This window comes from Hippopotamus amphibius, chromosome 12 (genome assembly GCF_030028045.1).
Source record: "Hippopotamus amphibius kiboko isolate mHipAmp2 chromosome 12, mHipAmp2.hap2, whole genome shotgun sequence".
Lineage (NCBI taxonomy): Eukaryota > Metazoa > Chordata > Mammalia > Artiodactyla > Hippopotamidae > Hippopotamus > Hippopotamus amphibius.
The window spans coordinates 84,509,933-84,529,209 of NC_080197.1; the positions used below are offsets into that span (position 1 = coordinate 84,509,933).

The following is a 19,277-nucleotide window of genomic DNA, read 5'->3' on the forward strand; positions in this document are numbered from 1 at the left end:
CTGGGATGCCCCAAGAGGCACAGGTGTGCCCCTGGGAGATCTGAGGCTTTGACCTTCCTGGAAACAAGGCACGACTCCAACTCCAACTAAACATTATAGAAACTCTTTATTATTAGACAAAAATAGACTCTTTTTCCCCCCTTTTCATGTAATCCCACCCTGATCTCTCTGCTCAGAGGGGAGGCAGAGGAGGGAGTGCCTCGCTCCCCACACCTCTTCCCCTCTCCCTGCCATGCGGGGACCTGCAGCCGCGTGGAGCTGGCAGGGCCTGTCTCCCCGCCAGCGGTGGTGGTCTTGTGCAGGTGGGGCTGTCCTGATCCCCTCCAGGCCCCGCTGCGGATGCCTCCTCGCCCTTCACACACCCATCTCTGCCATCTGCTCACGTGCAAGGTCATCTCCTGGGCCCGTCCACTTCGCTTAGCAGGCTGGGGGTGGGAAGGAGAGCAGTGTCCCGGGCCGGTGTCCACTCCCCATTCCTAAGGGAGAGGCTGCCTCCCAGGTCTCCTGGGTCCAGGCCAGGGGAAGTGAGGGCTGTGGGGTGCTGAGAGGGGCGCAGTGTCGATGTGGGCTCGGAACTTGTGGCCTGCCTTCATTTTCTCTGGCCCAGTAGGACTTTGGTGATGAAGGTGACGATGGCGCCTGCAGGCTGATCTGGGTCAAGCTCTGCAAAGAGGTGACACACATTCTCCCAGGGGCTTCCCGGCTTCTTGGCCACGAAACCAAAGATCCTGGGGGTACAAAGGCAGGGTGGGGAGGGCTTGGCACCCCTTCCACAGGGACCGCCACGCCAGGGTTGGGGAGGAAGGAGGTGCCTTGATGCCACGCTGGGGAGGCGAGGCTGCACTCGCGGGGAGGCTTACTTGGAGGTGGTCCCATCGGGGTTGGTCCATCTGCAGAAGGAGAAGAACTGTGAAGGGCTGCACGCAGGGAATAGCTGCAGACTGAGGAGCTGGGCTGGGGACTGTGGGACGAAAGGGTTGGGGGGGAGTGTCACCTCCGGTCCTGAGGGTCCGTGCTGGAAAAGGTGATGCTGTTCACTGGATAATGGCGGCGAAAGAAGAGCCTGCAAGGAGGAGGGTGGGGAAAGTCACCCAGAAGTTGGGACCCCCAAGGCCTGTGCCTGGGGTTCCCCAGGGGCTCGACGCACGTACTCACTTCCTTTGGTTGTCTGTCAGTGTGATGCCCTGGGCTGAGACCTTGAAGTGGACAACGGCTGGCGTGGGGCGAGGGCTGCAGCTCAGAGCTGCGGAGCTGGCCCGCGCCACCGCCTGGGGGCCCGTCAGCGACTCCGTCTCCACGGAGCTCAGGTAGAGCACGCTGCAGGCTGCGGGGGGGAGGAGTGGGTCAGGAGTGGGTCGGAGGGAGCAGAGGCTCTGCCAGCCCCCAGATCTAGCTTCCCTTGGTCCCCCCACCCCACCAGCTCTCGCACTTTCTCCAGCTGGTGCTGCTCAAAATGCATCAGTCCCACAGGCAACCTGTTAAAAAGGCAGATTCAGTGACTCCCCCCAGATATACAGTCAGAGGTGCTGGAAAGAGGCCCGAGAATCTGCATTCTAACAAGACCCCCCCCCCCCCCCCCCCATGGAGCCTAGACCAAGGACTCCCTTTCCCACCCTGCCTACAAATACAGGGTTCCCCTGCCTTCATGGGTTAGACGCATCTGCCAGGGGCCACCCACCCACCTCAAGGCCTTCCAGTGCCCCGCGTATTAGCAATGCCCCCCTTGGTGCTCAGGGGGAGGGAAGGAGGGAGGGGCCCGTACCCGCGCCCTGACGCAGGAGGTCTGCTGCTGTGCTCATGTTGGTGGGCACTGGGGCCTCTGGGGCCTCCTCCAGGGGATCTGAGGGAAACGGGGGTCAGCGGGGAGCGGCAGTCCTGGGAGCTGGAGAGCGCCCTCTGCCGTCCCAAGGGAAGGCAGGCAGGCAGGGGGCCAGGACCGGGGATTCTGCCTTTGGCCGCAGTGGGTGGGGAGAGGTGGGAGGACAGCCGACAAGGCTCTCACCTTTGCTGGGAATGAGCAGGCAGCAGGGCAGCGACAGCGGGCAGATGGAGTGCTGGGAGACCAGGGCCGACAGGCTGCCTGCCGGGGCAGAGGCAAGCGGGTCCCGAGGCGCCCGGGGATACCCCCCGTCTACCTCCTCCCTCTTCACACCTCTTGGCCTCCCTGACCCAGCCCCGTGCAGCCTCCCCGGCCCCTGCTTCTCACCAAAGTAGGGCTCACTGGGACAGCCCTTGATCTTCACCCCTTTGGGCCCAGTCTCAATGAGAAAATGGCGGACCAGCTGTTCCAGGGGGTCCCCTGAGGAGAGGGGAGAGTAGGGGAGAGGAATGCGTCATCAGATTCCAGGTTCCGCTTCTCTCCTGCCGGGATTCTTTCCTGAGCAGGAGAGGTCACTGCCTCCCTCTCCCTGCTGAGAAGTGACATGGCCCCCCCTGCCTTGTCTTCCGCGCTCCCCCCACCCCACTCCCCTTCTCCCTCAGGTCTGGCCATTCTGTACCTTTCCAAGGCTGGGCGCTGGGTGGGGGCGTAGCCACCTTGAGAGCCAGCCCATAGGCTCCTTGGAATGAATGACTGTCCCTGATCAGGAAGGCCCCAGGGTCCTTGTCCTTCAGCAGAGCAATGGCTGGAGGAGGTGGGAGACGTGTTCACAGCGGCCAGCGGAGCCCCAAGTAGCCCCTCTGCTCTGCCGCCCAAGCTCCCCGGGCCTCTGGTCCTAACAAGCCATGGCAAGAGCACCTGGCCGCCACTGAGGAGTCAGCGCACAGGGCACTGACAGTGTTAGACCTCCTTGGGTCCGAAGCCCAGAATCACCCGCTGGAGAGAGGCTCAGCCCGGGGCAGACCCGCTGAAACAGGAAAGAGGCACCAGCTGGAAGGATGGGCTCCAAAGTCAAGCCAGAGCCCTGGAGGGAGGTTGGGGCAGGCTGGCTTCTCACCTTGGTCACGGGACAGGTGTGGCTTGTACCAGAACTTGGACGTATCCTGGACAAACTTGACGTTGCTCTGGCTCTCTTGCATAGGGGGCTCTAGGACAGGGAGGGACTGGGCTTGGCCTCGGGGCTCCCCAGTCCCCATGCCACGCCATGCCTCTCCCTGGGAAAAAGTGTTCTCCGGAGATGGCCCCAGCCACCTGAAGGCCTTTCTACCTGGGGGTTGGGAGGCATTATCCGGGAGCAGAGGTGCAAAGGTGACATGATGACTGGTGCCTCTGGCTGGCGGGGATGCCTGCTCTGGGCCCCAGGGTCCCGGCTGTTGCCCAGGCCCCAGCAGGGGGCGTTTCTCGGGAAGTGGGGGCCGGAGGGGGCCGTCGATGTCGTAAGATGCAGCCAGAGGGAAGGCAGGTGTGGGGGAGCTCGGAGGCGGCTCTGGGCGGGCCACAAGCCAGGGCATCTGAGTAGGCACAGGGGTGAGGGGGGACCCATCCGGGCTGTCGGGGGGGTCGCGAAGGCCCTGCCAGGGGGCGTGGCGGAGGCCGGGCAGGGTGGTGGGCACAGGGCCCCTTGGGCTGGCGTTGTCCGAGCGGCCCCCCGGGCTCCTCTCCTGAGGCCAGTCGTTGGGCGAGCTGGGCGGGGAGGCTGGGGAGAAGGGGCCAGGGGCCGGAGGCTCAGGCCCACTCCTTGCCGGCAGCTCTGGAGCCTTTTCGGGCCCTTCCTGGGCAACAGGCAGCGAGGCCTCTCCAGGACTCAGCCTCTGTGTGGGCGCCAAGGTGGGGGACCTGGTGTCCTGCCGTCGGCTGCTGCGGGGCAGGAGGGCAGGTGGTGAGGAGAGCCGCAGAGCCCCGTGTGCGCTGCCCCTACCCCAGGCCTCAATGTCTGCCTAGACAAGGAGGTGCCTGAGCTGCCCAGCCCCTATTCCCCAGCCAGCATACCTCTCCTTGCCCTGGACGGGGCTGCTGGTGTGCAGGGGCGTGGCAGGACCAGACAGCTCGGAGGAGGCACCGCACTGGGCATCTCGGGGAGACCGAGGCAGGGTGCTCTGCCCGCTGGGGCCCTCCCTCCAGGGCACAGGCTCTGGGGACTCTGCAGGGAAGGTGAGAGGAGGGGCTGTGAGCTCGGAAGAGTCCTTTCTGTCTGGTTAGCTCTCCCTCACTCTGTGCCTTCCCCAACGATCTTCCAGAACCCTCCTCTGCCCTGGGCACACCCCATCCCCAGTGCCCTCACCTGCAGATGCCAAAGGTCCTGCTGGGGCCAGGTGCCCGGGCAGCGGATACCTGTCCCCTCCCTCCTCTGCAGGGATCTCGTAGCTCAGCTTCCTGGATTGGGGGTAGGGCGGGCTGCCCGGGGAAGTGGAGCCAGCCCGTGGGGAGTGGGCACCAGAGCTGGGATACCCTCTGCCCTCGCCCGGAGGCCCACAGCTGTGAGGCACTCGGCCGTACGCTGGGCAGTAACTGGGAACCGCTCCTCCACAGCCGTATGTCACCAGGGTAGGGTACCCTGGATGCCCATACCTGCCTTCGGGGCACACGGCGTAGGAGCAGCCCTCATGCCCTTCCTCGCCTGCCTTGGGTGGCTTCAGGCAGCTGTAGTCAGGCATCGGGGCATGGTGGTGCCCGCAGGCAGGCACCAGCAGGGGCAGCGGGTGCCCGGGGCGCACCGGGTGCAGGAGGGGCTTGCCAGCCTCATTCGCCCACCCCTCTCCAGCCTCCCTCTCCAGCCGCAGCCCATAGAGGGCTGCCGTGGGCAGTGCCAGCTTCTCCTCACAGGCGGGGCATGAGCACAGGGCAGGCAGCCCGGGGTCCTCCAGGATCACCACCTCCCGGTAGCCGGGGGAGCGGTAGCCAAAGTCCCCACTGGCCGGTTTCCCCAGCTCCGGTCGGTAGGGGTACGGCCCCTCGGACAGTGATCGGCAGAGGCGCCTCTTCTCCACGGAGGCCTCGGCATAGCCCTGGGGGAGCCCCTCGTAGGCCCCGAAGGCCAGCCGCCGCCTCTCCAGGGTTCCCTCCGGCCGGTAGTAGCCCCCATTGGGGACCCCGCAGGGGTCCCGGTAGCCCTGGCGGCAGGAGCAGTGGCGGCTGAGGCCAGGCCTGTGTCCTGGATACATTCCGAGGTGGGGGCCTCCGCCTGCGGGCGGCTGGTCTTCGTCGTCGAGGATGGCCGTCTCGCGCCCCGCTCCCCGGCCCCCAGCGGCCACGCCACAGCCTCCCAGGAGGCGCTCGAGCTCCTGGCGCTCAGCAGCCGTCGGGGGTGGCCGGCCGGGGGACTCGGCGGCCGGCTCCGCGGTCAGCGTGGACGAATGGCCAGAGTCACTGCTGACGGAGAGCAGTGGGGGCGGGGGCGGCTCTGGAGAGGGCGCCGGCGGGGTCGGGCGGGGGGCCCGCTGCACCTGGGCGTAAGGACTGCCATCCAGGGGTCCGCGGGTATGGCTGAGGGAGTCTGAGCGCGGAGAGCATCAGGGAGGGCGGGCAAGCAGGCAGGAGAAGGAGAGAGAGGGGGAGAGGGAGGGCGTGTGCGTTAAAAGGGACAGCGCAGGAGACGCCGGCTCAGGGGGTATCACGCGGGAGGGGTGGCTGCCTGGGGAGCGAGGCGTGTGTCCCCCAAAGCTCCACCTCCTGCCACCCCCGGGCGCGCCCCACACACCGTCCCCGCTGTCCTCATGGTGCAGGTTGAAGTTCTCGTAGGAGTCCCAGCGCACGGCGGGCTCGGCGGTGTTGTAGTCCACAGAGACGGAGGGCTCGTTCCGTGGGGTGCTGCCTACGGAAGGGCACCCAGGGGTGAGGAGCAGGGGGAGGGGACACCCCCTCCCCCGCCAGGCCCAGGCTGGGCTCGTACCCTTGATCTTCTCTGGACTGGAGGAGAAGACGAACTCCACCGAGGCTTGGAAGGGGAACCTCTCGTCTGTGGAGAGTGGACAGTGAGCAGCCAGGTGCCTGCCTGCCTGCCTGCCCGCCTTCACCTGGGCTCCAGCCCCCACGCCACTTGTCTCCAACTCACCGATCCAGGCCTCGTCCAGCTGGTCCTTGGGGAAGGCGAGCCGTGGTCCGTGGATGGTGCATGTGTGGAACTGGACTCGGAACACAAGGGTCCGGTCGGCTCCCCGGCTACCCTTGTGATAGCACGTCACCTGGGTGAGGGGAGGGAGACGGGGGTTCAGGCCCTCGCGTCCACGCACGTCTCCTCTGTGCTTCCACCCTGGGGACTATCTGGCCACGGCCCTGCCCGGCCTCAACCTCCAGGTGATCTCCCCAGCAGGAGGATGCCCTCGTTGCCCTCCAATCTGCCTTGAATCAGTGGCTCAACAGAGACTGTGCCACTAGCAGCTTACACCACCACCCCTTGCCCCACCCCCAGGACTCTCCCTGTCAACGAAGACCCCCTCACCATGACATCGCCTTTGAGGAGGAGGGCTGGCTCCAGGCTGATGCAAAGCTGCTGGGGACCAGGGCCTGCAACGTGACTGGGGAAGAGAGAGGGCGGAGCTGAATCAGGAGCACTTGGGTGCACGGGTGGCTGTGAAGTCGGGAGGGGGTTGGGAGACCGGAGACGGAGCCCTGCCTTAGTTAGAGCCCTTTAAACATCAGCCTCCCCATCCATAAAAGGGATTCCGTGATGCTGTAAGTTTTTGCGTGAAGTGGTTGGAGCTGGACGTGCAGATGTCTGGGGAGGCTGGGGAAACAGGAACAGGAATCTGGGGAGCAGGGGCTGGGAACAGAGCACTCACTAGATTCCAGATGTGTAGACAAGCTGCATGGACTGGTAGATCTTGAGGAAGGGCTGGAAACCTGGAGCAGCAAGGAGAAGGCATGGGAGGGGTGCTGAGTGGAGGGGTTGGGGGCCAGCCCCCCCATGGAGTACACTCCAGGCCAACTCACCTGCGCCAGGTTCAAAGGCTGGCAGCACGGGCACGAGCACATAGTGCAGGAAGAGAGGGCTGCTGTTCATTCTGATGGAGCTGGACAGCAGACCACTGAAGTAGCTGATGTATCTGGTGGCAGGACATCAAAGAGGATGTAAGCCCCTTCCTCTGGAGATCCCCTTGTGTCATTTCAACTACAAACACCACCTCCACCCCCTTCTCCTCAGCGCTTCCCTCCTATCTTCCAGCTCAAGAGAAAATTCTTCCTTGCACCTAACCTCAATCCTTCTCACTGCCTCCAAGGTTTTGTTCTTACTTTCCCCTCTGTCTAGAATGCTCTTCCCCCAGTCTCTGCCCTGACTGTCCTGTGAGTCTCTCTTTATCACGAGACTCAGCTGTATTTTTTGTATAGCACTTGCCATCATCCAAAACAATCTTGCCTACTTATTCACAGGTTGATTGCCTTCTACCCACTAGCATGTACATAAAGCCCCATGAGACCAAGGACCTTGTGTCTGTTCTGCATTCTCAGCACTTGGCACAATTTCTAGCACACAAGAGGTACTCCGTGGAGGTGTGCTGCATGAATGAGAGAACCTTGGCCTTGGGAGCCATGGAGAGAACTGCTCGTCTGGCCCATCCCCACCTAGGCTGCTCACCGGCGCTGGGAGGGCTGCAGCTCCGCGGCCACCTTGTCCTCACAGAACTTCCGCATGGTAAGGGTAGCCAGCGCCTGGTCCGCCCTGGGGAGGGTGGGACCAGTGTGGGGGCTTAGGGGCTGGTCTCCATCCTGGTCTCCCATCCCTAAGCCCCAGGGGAGGGAAGAGAGGTGTGATTTCCCCCAAGTCTAGAGGAAGCCCAGAGTGGTGGTGAAGAGAACTAGAAACCCCACAGTCACTTTACTAGTTGTTGGACCTCAGGTAATTGTTCCCTGAGTTTTAGTTTCTTCCTCTGTAAAATGGGACAATAAGACCATGTTATGGGTTGAATTGTGTCCCCCCAAAAGATATGTACCTCAGAATGTGACCTTATTTGGAAATAGGGTCGTTGCAGATGTAATTAGTTAAGATGTTATACTGGAGTAGAGTGAGCCCTTAATCCAACATGACTGGTGTCCTTAGAAGAAGAGAAGAAGAGACACAGACACACAGACACACAGACACACAGGAAGAAGGCCATGTGCTGATGAAGGCAGGGATTGGAGTGATGCGTCTGCAAGCCAAGGAGCACCAAGGATCGCTGGCCACCACCGGGAGCTTGGAAGAGGCCAGAAAGGACTCTACCCAGAGTCTCAGTGGGAGTGTGGCCCTGCTGACACCTCGACTTTAGACTTGTAGCCTCCAGAACTGAGACGACAAATTTCTATTGTCTTAAGCCACTTAGTTTGTGGCACTTTGTTACAGCAGCCCTAGGAAACTGTGGTGAAGTACAAGTGAGAAAAAGGAGGTGGAAAGGTCAAGTTTATAGTAAATGGCTCTCTGAACACCGAGGTGGGCTTCAGAGGAGATGGGCTTGTCAAGGGCCAGCTGGAGGAAGGGGGCACTGGGGGCTGGGGAGCCTTACCCTGCAGAGATCTTGCTGTAGTGCATGTACGCAGAGACAATGACCCCGAGCTTGCCCTTGCTCCCCTGAGGACAAAGAGACAGGGATGGAGGGCTTGCTGGGGCCCCAGGCCGAGGGGACCCCAGCCCCGTGAACCCGAGCTCCCAGCTCACCTTGCAGTACAGTACGACCACGTGCTGTGGGTCAGCACTGAGCCACGTCTCCATGGCTTTGCAGATGGAGCACAGCTTGTCCAGGGGGGGCGCGTGCAGCTCAGGCCAGCCAAAGTCCTGGACCTGAGAGGTGCAGGGGTGGGACTGGGGCTGCTGGCCGCCAAAGAAGAGGTGAGTGGGGGTGGAAGAGGGACGGGGTGTAGGGGCCTGGAGACAAGGTCAGGGGCCTGCTGGTTGTGTCCATGACAGCCTCAGCACCTTCCTCACCTGGACAATGGGTTGATACCTGCTGCACCATGCTTTGGGGTGTCCCAAGTGACGTGTTATATGGGAAAGTGCTTCAGAATGAAGTAGATGGCAATTGCTACTATTAATACTGAGGAAGCTGGGGGTGATGGCTTTAATCCCCTCTTACCTTGGGGTTTAGGCGGGTCAGGTCATGTCTTTTCTCTGAAAGGTTGAAGAGCTGCAAGTAAAGCATGGACATTAGGCGAAGTGACCTCAGGCACTGAGGCGCGGTGATGCTTGGAGGTGGAGTCACCCGATGTGACCCTAAGTAAGGGTCTTTCTCCAAAATGAGGTGGTCGCTAAGGCCTAGCCTAGCTTTGACAGCCCAGTCTGTTTTCCAGGTCTGTCTTCCAGGTCTGCTCCCGGCTGAGCCCGGGACCCCGCCCACTCGGGGCTCCGCCTCCGCGGGTGTGACGTCAGGGAGCGGCCTGGCCCATCTGGGCCTCCCAGGCTTTTCATTGGCTGACTGCGGCAGGTCCCGCCCCTCACCAGGTACTTGTCGCGGTGCTTGGATTGCAGCACGTGAGCCAGCTCGCGCAGGTGGCCCCGGTGTCGCTGCTCCTCCGGCCGCGCGGGGAAAGCGGCGGCCAGGATCCGCTCCGTCACGTAGGTGAGGTCCAAGTCCCAGCGGCGTTCCATGAGCGGGTCCAGGCTGAAGCTCCTGGGGAGGAGACGAAGCCTGTGTTAGGAACAGGGCGGAGAGTTGGCGGTGGGGCGGGCACCGGGAGGCTGATGTGAAAGAAGGGTGTCTAGGAGACCACAGGTGATGTCTCCTGGGTCCTGAGAGTGGGTTGGACCGCTTGGGGGGGGGGGGGGCTGTCCTGGAGAGCTTTTCTGGGGGGCACGGCTCTGCGCTGAGGTGTGGGGCCAGCGGAAAGGGCTCATAGGGAACACACCCCGTGCCCTCACTTACCTGGGCAGAGTGCTGCGCTGCTTTGAGTGGTTCAGAGACTTGGTGGATCCCTGGTGGATGAGATGAGATTTTTGCCCCCCACTCTAGGGTCCCTACTCCAGAGTTCCATGAACTTTTGCCTCTGAAGAAATCTAGGTCCTTAGTCCCAGTGGTACCTGCTTCCACCCCCCTCCTGCAGCATCACCTTACCAGATGTTCTATGCGCCTCACAGGGGCCGTGTTTCTCCGCTAGAGGGAGATGGGGGAGGAAAAGGGAGTGGTTAGGGAAGGGGCAAGGACCAGTCTGGGCCTGGGAGCAGAGGGGAGGGTGTGCCTGTGTCCCTGTGAGGGCTGTATGGGACGGGGGGCGGGGGGGGGAAGAGGGGGAGGGGGTGTCCTAGCCCCCAGCAGGCCCAAGAGGACAAGAGGAGAGGGCTCAAATTTTTTTCCACTGCCTCAGGATGACCACTGTCCACAGCAGTCCATTCAAGGTAACCTCCTGGGTGCCCTCTCTGTGGCCACGAGACATCTGGATACCGCAGCCAGGTTCCTCGCCTCCCCCACCCCATCTCAGAGCACACTCACCAGCTCCGCGGGAGGCAAGGCCTGACAGGATGAAGTCACCTGGAAGGAGACCGAAGTGAGGAGCTGAGTTGCCGGTGAAATGGGCTCTCCTAGGCTTAAGAATGGGGCCACCCCTCAGCTTCAGCAAGAAGGTGGAGGGGCTGTTAGCAGATGGGCGCAGGCTGCAACTGAGGTTCCTCTATTTAAGGGAGCCTCCCCTCTGGCCTCTCGGTCCCCCACCCCTGGGCCCCCCACTTGTTACTCTTGGCTCCCAGCCCCCTGCCCACACAGACCCCCATTCATCCAGCTGCAGGGCAGGAGTTATATATAGAGCCACGCAGGCAGGCCACCGCCAAGGACGGACACTGGCCTCTTTCACCCAGAGACCCCGCCCCTGGGCACACAGCTCCCCAAAGCCACCTCCAAGGCCCTAGGACCCCTCGCACCACAGGAGGAGGACCAGGGCACCTCCCCAGAGATGCGGCTGTCTCAGGTTCCCAGTGGACGGTGGGTGCTCTCTACACCTTGCACCTTTTGCCCAGCCTTTCCAGGGCCCAGGACAAGACCCACTCAGGCATCCTGAGGACCATTCCCCAGAGGGAAGGCACAGCCCATCCGGCTGCCAGTCTCTGAAATCCTGCTCTGACACCCAACCACCCCACCCTTCCTCCTCCTCGTTCTCCTCCTCTTCCCCACCCCCCATCCTCTCGCCAGCTGCAGCCTGGGCACAGCACCAAGACAAATGCGCTGTCTTGCTGTCCACCCGCCTGGGCCAGCCCTCCAGGGGGTGGGGTAGGATGGTTCTTAAAGGGCCCAGTTCAGTACCCTCTCCCACCCAGTAGGGGTTCCCCAATTATGAGAGAGGTGGAGGGTTGATGCCAGTGTGGTTGGAGAAGCCTGTTTCAGAGGAGGCAGGGACCCCAATCCCCCTCTCCACATCAGGTACCCACCTTTGCTTCACATTTTCTGTGTGTTGCTACCTTGCAGACTAGAGGGGGTAGAGGGGAAGAGAGGGGTTAGCAGGGGCCTACTGGGGCAGTGGAAGGGGTGGCCCTCTCTCATCTCCCCAGGCCCTGGAACTAGACTCTGGGACTTCCAGGACTCCAGCTGTACTGAGCTGGCTGGAGTGGGGGAGCAGGGGCAGAGTTCAAGGGAAGCGCATGGCAGTGGTGTACGACTGGCTACCCAGGCCAGGAAGGGAGGGAGCCAAGGATAATGTTCCTGGGTGGGTGCGGGTAAAGAGGAAGGGATGGAGGAAAGCCTCCAGTCTCAGGTCAGGTGGGAAGGTGATTTCGAGTGCTGGGTCTCCTGGGGTGCTGGGGGAGCAAGGGCTCTTTGGAGGGGTGGCAGTTCCTCTTGCCTCCCGTGTTGCCCAGCCCAGGGGCAGCACACGCAATATAGGTTCTGTTCTGCGGTCTGCCTGCGGGGGTTGTGCAACCCAGTGGTGCCAGGTGATGCTCTCAGAGTCACAGCACCGGGCAGGGCGCCTCACCTCGGCACGAGACACCCGTCCCATCGATGGTCACCTTACACACTGCACAGACCGGTGGCTTCTTCCGGAAAACCTTCTCCCGGAAGCTATGCGGCTCAGCTTTCCTGGGCTACAGGTGGAGGGACAGACAGACAGACAGAGGTGTCAGTTCCCATGGGCCCATCTCCAGGACTGGGCCAGGGCGCAAGCACTGCACAGTTTCTCTCTTCTTCCATCCTGATAAAGCTTCCAAGCTTGGCTACAGCTGTTTCCGGGCAGTTGTAGGGCTTGTCCTCAACAGTGCATGGAACCTGGCCCCTTGCGTCACTGTAGCTGGGTCAGCTCCTCCCCAAGGGATCACTTAGGCCCCTCACGTGGCCCTGGTGTGTGATACCCTTGTGGTCACTGCCACTCAAACCCTAGAGCTTCCGTCCTGGTGTGTGTGTGGGGCGGGGGGGGAGCTCCCTCGCTCCTCTATGAAAGCAACCTGTTTCTTCTCCCATCTTGCCCTCCCCAGCTGAAGGTTCCTGTAGAGAGCGAGCAGGGAGAGGGTCAGACATGAATGTAGGGTGTCAGTCACACAGCACCCAGACTGACCCGGCAGGACTGGCCTCGGCCAGGCCTGCTCCTCTGGCTCCCGCTGTCCTCTGTCCTCCAAGCAGCTGACATGCCCTCCTCCCCCCTGTGTCAGAACAACATGTTTACTTATTGTGCACCCAGGCGGCTGGCAGCAGTTGTGTAAGCAGGGGGCGGTAATGCTCGAGGGAGAGGCAGATGGAGGCACGACATGGAAATATTCAGCTCCGGGATGCAGTAAGCACCTCGTCACTTGAAGAGGTTCAAGTGGGATTCCAGCGTTGAAGGGAGAGAGGGTGGATCAGGTGCTCTAGGGCCCCTCTCCCACCCAGAGTGCAGTGAGTGAGGAGGCTGGGATGCCCCCTGTGGCCCAGGCCTACCTTGTCCCATCCTTCCCATCCTCTGGGGACCATTTACCTCCTTGCTTCCTCCCTCTTCTACCTATTTTTCCCCTCCTCCGGGGTTCAAGTTCCTGCCTCCCTCCCCCATAGTATTGTCTCATGGTGCCCTCAGATGGTTCTTTTGGGGTAAGGCTGAGAAAATGTGGGGAAAGGCAGTGATGGGGCCTCCAGGCCCCCCAGCCTGGGGATGCAGGCAGCACTTCTGGTCTCTTGGCTGTTTCTGAAGCTTCTGGATTAAACCCAATTTGGACTCTTCTGGGCTGGACCAGCTCTGCCAGACCCACTAGGAAACTTGGGTGCATTTTGGCATTAATGGCACACACAGATGATGTCAATGGAAAACAAATCAACCCCCCTTGTGAAAGCACTCCTGAGGCCTGGCTGCCTCCCGCCCTTCCTTCCTTTGCCGCCCCCACCCCATTTCCCCCAAACGTCTCAGCTTAGGGAAGTCCTCTCTGGAGTTCCAGAATAGTACCCAGGAAGGTCCTACAGTGATGTATACCTGCCTGGGTGCAGGGCTGGCCTGGGCTAGGGCAGGGAATGTGACCGGAGAGCTGAAGGGACACCGGGTTTTGCTTTAACCCAAACTTCTGCTGCTCCCTTCACAGCCCTGGCCACCACTCCAAAGCGATAGGGTAACCAGGGGATGAGGGACAAGGGGAGAAGGCTGAGAAAGCTGAAACCGGGAAGAGGGTCTGGCCTGAGTCCTGGACCCCTCCCCCACTGCCCACACCTCCGCCCCTGCCCCTCCTCTGCCCAGCCAACGGGCACTCCTACCCTGCTGGTGGCCCGGCTGCTGTCCCTCCTCCCCAAGGCTCTGAGCAGCCTCTCCACCGGGCCGCTGGACTTCATGGTGTCCGGCTGCCTGGGGTGCTGGCCGTGGGACCCGAACAATGCTGGGGCCTGGCCTGGGGCTTCCTGGAAGCGGCTGGCGGAGGCAGCCGCTTCCCCTGGGTGGAGAGTAGGCTGTCTGGCTGGTGTGAGGAGAAGCCCAGCCCTGGAAGTGGAGGGGAGTGCAGGCGGGAAGGGGGCAGGTCGCTGCTCCAGGAAGTGGGGGGGAGCGGGGGGGGGGGGGGGGATGTGGGGGAGGCCAGGAGATCAGATTCCCAGGATCTACCCTGCTGGGAGTGTCAGCCCAGGATCTTTTGCCCCCAACCGGACCCTGCTCTGGAACTGCCCCATGCCAGGAGATCTACCCTATCCAGGGATCTGCGGGATTCTGAGATCCAGCCCCCAGTGGGGCGGGGCAGGGGCGGGGTGGGAATTTAGGTCTCAGGGCAGGGCTCAAGGGCTAGAGGGGAACAAGCGTAAGGCCAGGCCAGCCTCCCAGCTTGACCTCGCAGGCTCTCTGGGGACTTCTGGTGGGAGGGAGAGAGAGCTGGAAATGGCTACCCTGGCCAGCTCAGGATCTGGAGTACATCTTGAGGGTCAGGTAAAAGAGGACTGAGGGCCAGCTTCCTGCCTCAGTTTCACTAGTTGTGAAAAATAAGAAAAGGAAAACAGGCACTGGCCTCCTGCCCCCACCATCTACGCTGGAAGGCCAAATTCCAGCCAGAGACTACTCTGCCCACAGGAGTGAGCTAGTCTCCTGCCCCAGCGCAAGGCATTTGAGGCTCTTCTCCTGAGAGCGCCCCAGCTGCTCCTGACAGTCCCCTACTCACCTATTCCCTGACTCATTTCTCTTGGGTCCCCAGCTCCTCTTTTGAGCCTTGCCACTTAAACCCTCTACCCCAGGCTCTAGGTCTGGGCCCTCCCCTTCCCCTCCTAGCCCCTTCCCGCCACAAGCCTGAGTACTACCTTCATGGCTCTCCCAGCTCCACTCTCCTTCCCCAGCAGCTGTCCCAGGGCCCGAGGACTGGACAGGAGGCCCCCCTCCCAACACATACTCCACCCCCCTCCGCAGGCCTCCTGCCTCCCTCCTGGGAACATGGCCAGCTTCCTGTCCCGGGAGTTAAGGGAAGGAGGTGGATTGGGGCCTTGGAAGGGGGGGTGGAGTAATCGTCCAAAAGTATAAGGGGTCAATAGCCTGGGGGTCCTCAGCCCCAAGCCTTGGACAGCAGCTCCCCAGAGCCGTCCAGGGGAACAGTCCAGCTGCGGGGAAGAATGTGCAAATATGTGCTCCCCCGCCCCCACCCCCCCATTTGCATGGTATTTACTGAATGTCCCAGGGCTCTGGCAGCTCCCCCAGCTCTGGCTTCTCCCACCAGGTCCTTAGCCTTCGCTCTCCCTCCCTTGTTCCCATCTGGGTTGGTCTAACCCTGCCTCCTCTGGGATGAGCCCACTCAGGACACTTCCTTGGGCTGCCTGGCAGGAGCCTACCCGGAGGCTTCTCCCTCGAAGCTCTAATTCTCCTTCCAGGTCAGGAAATCTGTCCCTAGGGTACCTTGGCCAGAGGGAGGTCTAGCCTGTAACTGGAGAGGGGCACTGGCTCTGCAACCCACACCCACCCCACCAGCCCTGGCTGGGTCCCAGGGCATTCCAGGCCCCTGGCCAGAGTGGGCCACCGGGCCTGGCCTGGTCCAGTCCCCAGCCCCGCTGGGAGCAGGAGAGGTGCTGTGGTGGCAGTGGGTAGCCTTTCTCCCCTCCTACTGCAGTCACCCTGACCAGGATGCCTCCAGCAGGCTTCTCTCTACTCCTGCGGCCTCTCGAGGGGCTGAAAGTCCCCTCACCTGGCAGCAGGTCCCCAAACCTCCTCTGACTCTCACTCTTGTCCTCGTGGGTTGCTCACTAGCCTCCGTGTTGGGTGACCAGGGAAGCATGGCTCTGAGCCCCTCCCCACCCTGTGGAGCACCTCTGAAGTGAGATGGAGATGGGGGCCAGTGCGGAGAGGAAAAGCAGCTCCCTGGGGCAGGCCCGGAAAGACCAGGCCAGACCCCTGGGACCCTCCCCCTCCTCCTGCCTGGAACTTTCCAGAGTCTGTCAGTCTCTCCCTCAGCCTGGCCCGCTCTTACTCGGAAGCCCTGGGTTTGTTTGGAGAAACCCCTCCACCCACACTCCCCCTTCCTGGAAATAGCTGTGGTTGGGTGAGCGGCTGGCAGCCCCGCCGCGGAGGAGGGGTGAGGCCCAGGGAAGGAGACGGGGAGGGGAGGCGGCGTGTGCGAGTGTGTCCAGGGAGATGTGGAGAACCCACGGTGGGAGCCGAATCTGCCTCGGTGTCCCCAGTTGTGAAGTGGAAAAGGAAAACCCTGACACGCACCCCCGCCTGCCAGTTCCCGCCCCGGTCCCAGGCCTGCGGGGCCGGCGCGAGCGCGTGCGTGGCGGGACGGAGCGGCGGCGTGTGAGCCCGGGACGCGCCGAGGGGAGACGGCCCGGCCGGGAGTGACCGCGGCCCGCCCCGCCCCCTGGTCACCTCTCAGCTTCCGGCCGCCCCGCCCGCCGCGGTCCCCGGACCCCCGGCTCCCGACCCCCGGCCCGGCGCGCCCGCCCCGCTCCCGGCACCCACGCGCCCCCCGGCGGCCCCGCGCCCCCTGGCGACCGTCCCCGGCATGGACCGCCGGGCCGTGACGCACAGGCCGCCGCCCTGCGGCCCCGCGCGGCGCGGCCACTCACCTGCGGGGGGCGCCCGGCGGGGCGGGGGCGCGGCGGGGCGGGGCAACAGCAGGGGGAGCCCCCGGGCCAGCCCATGCCGCCCGGGCCCGCGCCGAACGGACGCGGAGGCGGCGGAGGAGGAGGCGGGACGGGCGCGCCGCGCTCGCCCCCGCCGCTCCCCGCGCCGCCCTCCTCCCTCCCGCCCGCTGCCCTCCCTCCCGCGCTCCCTCCTTCCCGGGCTCCAGTCCCCACGTGCCGCCCGCTCCCCGCCCCTTGTCCTCCTCCTTCTCCCCCTCCGCCCCACCGCCGGCGAAACTGGGAAGGAGGCATGCGGGGACGGGCAGAGACAGAAATGCGGGGAGAGAGGTTGAGAGAGGTGGACACGGAGGACACAGGGACAGGAAAATCTGAAGAGTCTGGGAGAGACTGATCCAGGGGGACACGGGCAAAAAACTTAGGAGCCAGACTGACGTAGAAGAAAAGGTGCACATAGGCCCAGAAGGCACTAGAACCAAGGCTGCAGAGGACTGCCTCTGCCTCTCTCCGACCCCTCCACAGGAGTGTATTTGGGAGTGGGCCTGACCCCAAATCAGGGGCCACCCGCGGCCTGGCCTAGTGGAGCTAGCGCCGCCTACCCACCGGGGCTTCAGACGAAGACACCGGACGTCACTTGTGTCCCAAGTCGCTGGACACACTCCCCTGGTCCTCTGCCCCACGGGAGACTTCTCGAGTGCCACCTCTTCTTCCCCAAAGGACTCACAGCTGAGGACCTTCAGGTCAAGTTCAACACCCCCACCCCCACCCCTAAGCCTGCAGTCAGCCCAAACACCGAGAGAGCATTGCCCTGCCTTGGACCTAGGCTGTCATTCCTGTTCCCCAGGATAATTCTATTAAGAAAGTTTTCCTCACATTTAACTCAAGTCCCAGGCTTCCCAGTGGACGTGGAAATTCTGTGGTCTAATCTCATTCACTTCTTTTGCAGTGTCTGAATCTGGTACTGGATAGGAACTTCCTGGAATTGAGTTAATGGGCCATGGGGCTAGTTTGAGTTGTGCCACCCTGGAGGGGAAGGTACAGGGAAGGGATGTCTTTCTTGAAGCTGTCTATTCCCATTCCCAGATTCCTCAATGTTCTTTAGCAGTGAGTACTTCCTGAAACTTCCTCCCTCACCCTCCCCACTGGATTTTCCATGATGAAAACTGGTGGGGAAGGGCGCAGATGGATTCTGGGGAGCCAGTGCCCAGGCCTCAATGCCCAATGTCTGCTCAAGGCAGTCAGTACCGCCAGCACTAAGGCCCTCTGTCCCTCCCTGTCTCATCTCTCAGCTGGGTCTTTTCTGTGCTCATCTAGCCTTTGGCAAAGGCTGAGAAGTCTGGTTCTGATTACCAGGGAGTGGAGCACCTGATTCTAATCTGGCAGCAGGGAATAGGCTGGGAAGCTGTGGGTGGTGATGATGCAGGTCCCCCAGAGACTGGGATTTGGGAAGGGTAGGTGTGGCTTGGGACCAGGGAGCCTTGATCTTACTGCTCTTGACTGTGTTGGTGTCCAATAGGCAGTCTCAGAGATTAGAGCGGCAGGAGTCACTGGGATCTGGAGGAAGGGTAGTGTGATTGGAATGGAGCAGGGGAGGGAAGAGGTAGCGAGGCACTGGGAGAAGGCGAGAGGCCAGAGTTTGCAGAAGACCGGAGCAGAGCCACAGGGATCAGAGGCTACTGGGGAAGGGGCAGGGCTGAAGGTCATTCTGTGTATTTTGGCAAGATTTGATTATGTAATTGAGATACACAAGATATGAAAATTCACTCACTTCTTTGGAGCCTAAAGCTCTTTTAAAATCTTGCTCTTGGACTTCCCTGGTGGCGCAGTGGTTAAGAATCTGCCTGCCAATGCAGGGTACACGGGTTCAAGCCCTGGTCCGGAAAGATTCCCACATGCTGTGGAGCAGCTAAGCCTGTGCACCACAACTACTGAGTCTGTGCTCTAGTGCCCTCAAGTCACAACTACTGAGCCCATGTACCACAACTACTGAAAGCCTTCGTGCCTAGAGCCCATGCTCTGCAACAAGAGAAGCCACTGCAATGAGGAGCCCACGCACTGCAATGAAGAATAGTCCCCGCTCTCTGCAACTAGAGAAAGCCTGTGTGCAACAAAGAAGACCCAACGCCCCAAAATAAATAAATAAATTTATTTAAAAAATAAAATAAAATCTTGCTCTTTCCAGAGTTCATTAGGGTTTTGGCTGGGCCCTGGGATGCATGCCAAAGGAGAGACTTGGACTCAGAGAAAACATACTCGATTGGATCCCGGGACGGTGGGCAGGGCTAGAGCCTCACAGTCATGCTGGTATTGCTGCCCCTAAGAGGAACTTTTTTTTTTCTGGCTTCCCAGCTTGGCTTGAGGGATCTTAGTTCCCTCACCAGAGATCAAACTTGGCCCCTCAGCAGTGAAAGCTGGACCTCCAGGGAATTCTCACCAAGAGGAGCTTTTGCGGTTCCAAGGAATTGGGGAAGGGTCATAAGATGGGTAGCTGGACTTCCAGCTTAGACTTGATTCCTGCTGTCAATGCGGGGACGGGGAGAAGGGAGCTGCAGGAGGGAAACTGATGAGGAAGGTTGAGAGTGAACAAATATAGAAGGGGACTTGAAGGGGGTGAAATTATAATGGGTGGCACGTGGCACGTGGGGCCAGCCAGGCATCCTGACTACCAGCTCAGAGTAGAGGGAACTTTAGAAAGGAAGGGGAAAGGGAGGAGAAAACCAGGATGGTATTAGTTAAGGTGAATCAACTTGAGGAATACCCTCTGACCCTGCAGATTTTCTTACCTTAACTATGCAGAGGGCAGCCCATCTTGGCACGGGAGGCTGAACTCCCTCTTACCTGGTCTGGGGTGATCCCATGCCTGTGACTGAATGTGCTCAGATCCTCAGGGTGGGGGACTATAAGAGGAGGGCATTGAGGGAGTAGGCTGTTCTGGCTAGAAGAGGTCAGGGGAACTTCAGGGGAGGGTTTGGGCTCTGGGAACCAGGAAGAGTGGGGGAGGGGGCAAAGCTGTC

The 19,277-nt window shown here is 61.5% G+C and overlaps 1 protein-coding gene and 1 long non-coding RNA gene across 8 annotated transcripts; one reads left to right on the forward strand and one right to left on the reverse strand.

The window, feature by feature from the left end:
• Window positions 1-87: 87 nt before the first annotated feature.
• Window positions 88-16,670, reverse strand: TNS2 (tensin 2). 7 transcript variants are annotated; one of them, XM_057701032.1, is made up of 29 exons: window positions 16,249-16,670; window positions 11,744-11,852; window positions 11,202-11,239; window positions 10,273-10,311; window positions 9,898-9,936; window positions 9,709-9,758; window positions 9,285-9,456; window positions 8,923-8,973; window positions 8,508-8,630; window positions 8,356-8,420; window positions 7,452-7,535; window positions 6,809-6,921; window positions 6,658-6,718; window positions 6,318-6,393; window positions 5,931-6,060; window positions 5,769-5,834; window positions 5,577-5,690; window positions 4,161-5,372; window positions 3,869-4,019; window positions 3,147-3,736; window positions 2,937-3,026; window positions 2,499-2,624; window positions 2,207-2,299; window positions 2,003-2,080; window positions 1,763-1,840; window positions 1,156-1,324; window positions 995-1,063; window positions 861-890; window positions 88-728 (listed from the first exon to the last, which is right to left on the reverse strand). In XM_057701032.1, the coding sequence occupies exons 1-29, from the start codon at window positions 16,555-16,557 to the stop codon at window positions 590-592; spliced, it is 4,464 nt and encodes a 1,487-aa protein (XP_057557015.1). In that variant the 5' UTR covers window positions 16,558-16,670; the 3' UTR covers window positions 88-589. The 7 variants fall into 7 exon arrangements, with proteins under 7 accessions (XP_057557015.1, XP_057557021.1, XP_057557019.1 ...); XM_057701038.1 differs by lacking the exon at window positions 16,249-16,670 and adding an exon at window positions 14,497-14,561; XM_057701036.1 differs by lacking the exon at window positions 16,249-16,670 and adding an exon at window positions 13,477-13,675.
• On the forward strand, window positions 9,291-18,386 carry LOC130832597 (uncharacterized). Its single transcript, XR_009048331.1, has 3 exons — window positions 9,291-9,405; window positions 10,148-10,327; window positions 18,090-18,386. It is a non-coding gene; the product is annotated as an uncharacterized LOC130832597 (long non-coding RNA).
• Window positions 18,387-19,277: the final 891 nt, after the last annotated feature.